Genomic DNA, 5,041 nt, shown 5'->3' with positions numbered 1-5,041 from the left:
GCTGTGTGGAGAGTCCCACAGCAGCACTGTCTGTTGCTCTGCAGAAGGATTGGTGTGCCCAGATCAGCACTGTGCTGTAATTGCTCTTCCAGAGCTCGGAGAAATGGGTTGCTGCCTGGACTGTGCATGCTTGGCAAAGGAAAGGCTTGTCAGAGCAAACCTCACCTATATGCTGCTTATTGTGTCTCATTTCCGGGTGGCATGGAGCACACTTCATGCTTTTTGTAAATTTTCACAGTGAGCCTCTTCTTAAAAGCTTCAGACTTAGATAGCACCAAAAAAAAAACCCACAAAAAAACCCCAAAAAACTTTCATGTTAATTTTGTTTTCTCTGGTAAATACAGAAATACTACTTTAACATTTCCCAGTGATTCTACACATTTCAGCTACTTTCTGCTCCAAAGAGGCTTTAAAATATTCCCTCCCTCCCTCTCTCCCTCCTTAATATTTTTTCATTCCTTTTACTCCCTGCGTCTAGAAGCTAGTTGGCCCTGTGGAGCCTGACAGTGGTTTACTGGGTTCAAATTGACCAGAACATGAACCACTTCACAGCTTGGCACCAAGTACCAGCTGTGGTTCCAGAGGCCCCTGACTGTTGCTGCTACTTGGGGAACTACTACCTTGGCAAAGAGGTCTGCAGGAGTAGACTTGTCAACGCAGCTGATGAGACTGCTCCCAAGCAGGCTTCTCAAGATCAGACTTTTAGAAGTGTCCAGCACCTGATATGTCTTACTGGGACACTTAAGACACATTTTTAAAGATCTATAATGTCCAAGGTGGTTGTAATTTCTGAAAATCTGAGTACTCAATGCTGAAATAACCACTGGGAATCTCTGGGGCATGGTCATAAAGGGCCATGATTAATAAACAAGATTTATTGAGAATTTCTGCCTCAGGTCCAAGCCACCTGCAAATCAGATTTAATATTTTCTTCAGGGTTGAACAGGGGCAATTCTCTTCAAATCTGATCTTATTTAAGAGATCTCTTATGGAAACATCTTGCCACATGGGTCAGCAAATGGCAGGGTGATGTAGCTGTCCAACCACGGACACTCATGGCAGTGTATAGAGCAAGGACAGAGCTAGTATTCCCCAACTCCAGATATCTAAAATACAAATCTTTATGTCAGAGATTAGCCACTACTACACTTTCCTTACACCCGAAGGAAAGATTTCGGCACCTCCAGGCAGTGATTCTTCTGATCTGTTGTGATGGCCAAATTAGAGCAGAAGAATTTCACCTCTATAGGCTTGTAGCAAGACACCTTAGGGCCAAAAATACTTTCTATATAGGCTGTAGGGGTTCAGTGTTTTGGCCAAATGATACAGTGATATTGCTGGAAAAGGCTTCTCAGTAACGAAGGAAGCAGTAATCAAGATTTAATCTTGTTTTAAAGAGAAATTGACCCTGTAGTGGCAGCAATCAGGGATGGAGATGAAAATGCAGTATCTGACATGATGAAATCGGGAAAGAACCTTTCTGAACCTAATAAGGACGGCTGGATACCCCTCCATGAAGCTGCATACTATGGCCAAGTGGGTTGCCTGAGCCTGTTGCAAAAAGGTCAGTGAAGTTAAAACTAATTAATTACAAAAGGGAGAAGAAGAATATGAATAAACTAAAAAGCAGAATTAGCAGCAGTCCAGTCCTGGTCTGGGACTGTGTGCAAAGTTTTTTTCCAACCTCTCTAAGTGTATATTAATTTCACCGTCTCTTTGAGAAAAGGTTTCCAGACTGAAGCCTCTAAAAGTTAGGATCTTTTGGAGAAAGTGATACCTGGGTAGATCTTGCCAAGCCCTGGATTTCTCACAGTAAAGCCTTGCAGCTGAGCTCTTGGTTGTTGTGAGCTGCTCGGCTGCCCCAGCTGACAGCAATTACCCCACTTCCCACTAGCTGGAAATTCAGTCCAGGAACTCTTTGCTGGTGTTTGAAGGTGGTTAACTACTGTAGTTTGTTTCCAAACTGCTACTGAAGAGCAGTTACTCAGCAGCTTTATGCATCACCAGTGGCCACAGATGAACATTTTAACCTAAGCTGGTGACTGATTTAGACACATAATCTAAGTTATAGTAACGTTATAGTAACTTCATAGTATTTTCTTAACTTACTTTGCTCATGGAAAAGGAAAAGACACAAACAACACAAACTCATCTAAAACTCCAAGGATTTTGAAAGGTGATGATGCTGAAGATACTAGTGCACTATGCACCATAATGACTTCAGGCTCTCTGTTTCTTCACAGCGTACCCTGGCACAATCGACCAGCGCACTCTCAATGAGGAGACAGCTCTCTACCTGGCCACCAGCCGGGGCAACCTGGACTGTCTACTCACCCTGCTGCAGGCTGGGGCCGAGCCTGACATCTCCAACAAGGCCAGAGAAACGCCGCTCTACAAAGGTGAGTGGCTGCTTTTCCAGGGATGCTGAGGTCTTCCGACACCATCAAGGCAGAGCTACAGGATTTCTTGTGATGTGGGTCTGAAATTCATCCATTAGCTCCTATTTTCTGCCTCCCTCCGCTAGTTCTCTCTCTCCTATGTCTGACCTGCCATGCCACAGCCTCTCTTCTCATCCATATCAGAGACAGGATTAGTGGCTGCCCTGCGAGGCGCTGGCTGCAATGTGGTGTTGAGGGTGTGATGATTAGCAGGGCCCTAAGTACACGGTGTCTGCACAATATCCCAAACTTGTGGAAAGCTGGATAGTACAGGAATATGTATGCTTTCCTAAACAGTAGGTCCAGAGTAGCTGTTAGATGTGGGAGTACAGTCACTGTACGTATGGCAGTGATACATATACCATGTGGGCCAGGCCAGGCTGTGTGCTAGGGGAGATGCATAAAGTTATAAACAATTCAGTGAGTTTGAAGATCAAGTGCTTAGCATGTACATATTATTTTGGTGCTGGTCAGAGAGAACACTTTCTTTAGCAGAACAGCATTATATCCATGATATTACAAAGATTCAGAGAAGGAGACAATCTCTCACATCTTCATGTCCACCCCACTTTGACTGACTGCTCCTAATATGACTATTTTTAGCACTCTAAACCATTAAAAAGCACAATTGCTGGTTAAAACAATAATCTTGCCTCCATCTTTGGATGCCTGGTCTTAGAGCTGCTCAGTTTCAAATGCCTTTGTTTTAAAATTCTGACTTACAGTCAGCTAAAGGAAGGATGTTCAGCTGTGCATTGAACACACAGTAATGATGGTGGTAGTAGTAGTAGTGTGCACAGTAATGATAATGACAACAGTAATACAAAAGCACCCTTTAGCCAGAGTAAAACTTGTATTAAGAATGTGCTGGTCTTGATGCAAAATCTTCCTGTCTATCCTCCACAAAAAAGAAAGAATGAAAAAATTATCATAACAAATTACTCATCCTTACTAGGCAAGCAAATTAAACTCTGCGGAGCTTTGCCTAGGTAATTACAGGAGTGTCTAATCACATAGTTGCTTTCGGTACATGTGAGCGACACCTGTGTATGGGAGAGGAAGCCATGGAAATATCCCAAGGGAAGAATCAAACTCAAAAGGCTGGACCTCTGTGAGAAAAAGACATTATTTCAAAGAAAAAAAGCCGCTGCTATGGAATGTGTTGGTCTCTCACGCTGCACATTGTACAACAAATGCTATTTTGGCCTTGTAAATGGGGCAGCTTATTCTGGGTACCTTTGGTTTGGGGTCCCACTGTAAAGTTGTGTAGGAAGCCTCATGATTTGGAATTCAAAAAGCAATGGGACAAATTGGCAGCATTAAAATCAACAAAATACTATTAACGATCAAGAAAATATTTTCAGGACAGTTCTGAACTATAAATTGTTGCAGGCTGAGAAAGTGTTACTGACTCATACCATTACTGTTTTCTAAGGATCCTCTTCTGGGTACTGTTGGTTTGAACTTTTTCGTATTTTTTTGTCTATATGGAGCTTTATCTGCAATGTAGAGCAGTAAGACACAGAGTCAGTTTGCACAAAAATTGGAAAGAAAGTGTTCAGGTCATATGATTTCTGTAACATGTTTGTTCTTCGTAGATTATGTCCTGCACCCGTCACCTCCCTGCATCACTGCGGATTCCAGTTGGTATAAATGTTCTGGGCTGGATTACCCTCAGTACAAGTCCTTGTACAAAACACTTAGCCTCCTCTGAGTCCACTTGAAGACTGGCTTCACTGCCACATCCTTTACAAGCCCTAGACAGTGTCATCTGGCAACAGCCTTGGCCTTCATATTGACCTAGATGGACCTTTGGTCTTACTCACTATGGCCTAGTTACATTATATTGCCGCATGCTATATGAGATGGATACCACAACACTCAGAACCTCTTCAAAAGCTTCTCTTAACCATTTGTATTTTTTTTCAAAACAGCTTGTGAGCGCAAGAATGCAGAGGCTGCAAGACTGTTGGTACAGTACAATGCTGATACTAACCATCGTTGTAATCGAGGATGGACTGCTCTCCATGAGGCTGTCTCCCGTAATGACCTGGAGATTATTGATATCCTTGTGAAAGGGGGTGCCAAGATTGAGTCTGCAAATGCCTATGGGATTACTTCTTTATTTGTGGCAGCTGAGAGTGGGCAGTTGGAAGCTTTGAGATATCTCGCAAAATGTGGTGAGTACAGTTGTGCCATTACATGCCTTTACTCATTTAATTCTTCATATTTCAAAGTCCCCATTAATTCTTCCTGGCGTGGGTTTTCTGTCACTGGAGAGAAGGCCTAGCCTGCAGAGATGCTGAAACCCTGTTGTTCCAGATGGCTGAATTGTGTATGGTCTTTCAGACAGCATGGTCTAGACACACGTGCTTCTTCAGCATTCGTTCATGGTCACCTACTTTGGGGAGGAACATGGTGCTCTCTAATTGCATTGCCCGACACTTCCAAAAGCCGTATTGCTGCACACATTTAGCCTAAAACACAACCAATCATACATGACAACTGTAGGTGGCAGAAGTTGAACATTAGCCAACCCCATCTGCTCATGAACGTGTGCAGTGATGGGCAAGGTTGGCTCTCCTCCACAGAAGAATCCTGCT

The 5,041-nt window shown here is 43.2% G+C and overlaps 1 protein-coding gene across 1 annotated transcript in view; it reads left to right on the top strand.

The window, feature by feature from the left end:
* Positions 1-616: 616 nt before the first annotated feature.
* ASB2 (ankyrin repeat and SOCS box containing 2) overlaps positions 617-5,041 on the top strand; it is a gene marked incomplete at its 5' end in the record, with an annotated part of 16,583 nt that continues 12,158 nt past the window's right edge. Inside the window, 4 exons of the mRNA XM_010145481.1 lie at positions 617-632; positions 1,400-1,564; positions 2,244-2,399; positions 4,373-4,618. Of these exons, the coding sequence (XP_010143783.1) occupies positions 617-632; positions 1,400-1,564; positions 2,244-2,399; positions 4,373-4,618 (583 nt within the window). The remainder of the gene's footprint in view (positions 633-1,399; positions 1,565-2,243; positions 2,400-4,372; positions 4,619-5,041) is intronic.

The sequence above is a fragment of the Buceros rhinoceros genome, unplaced genomic scaffold (assembly GCF_000710305.1).
Source record: "Buceros rhinoceros silvestris isolate BGI_N320 unplaced genomic scaffold, ASM71030v1 scaffold20701, whole genome shotgun sequence".
Lineage (NCBI taxonomy): Eukaryota > Metazoa > Chordata > Aves > Bucerotiformes > Bucerotidae > Buceros > Buceros rhinoceros.
Note: the sequence above shows the minus strand (reverse complement) of the source record. Positions and strands in the feature narration are given on the sequence as shown.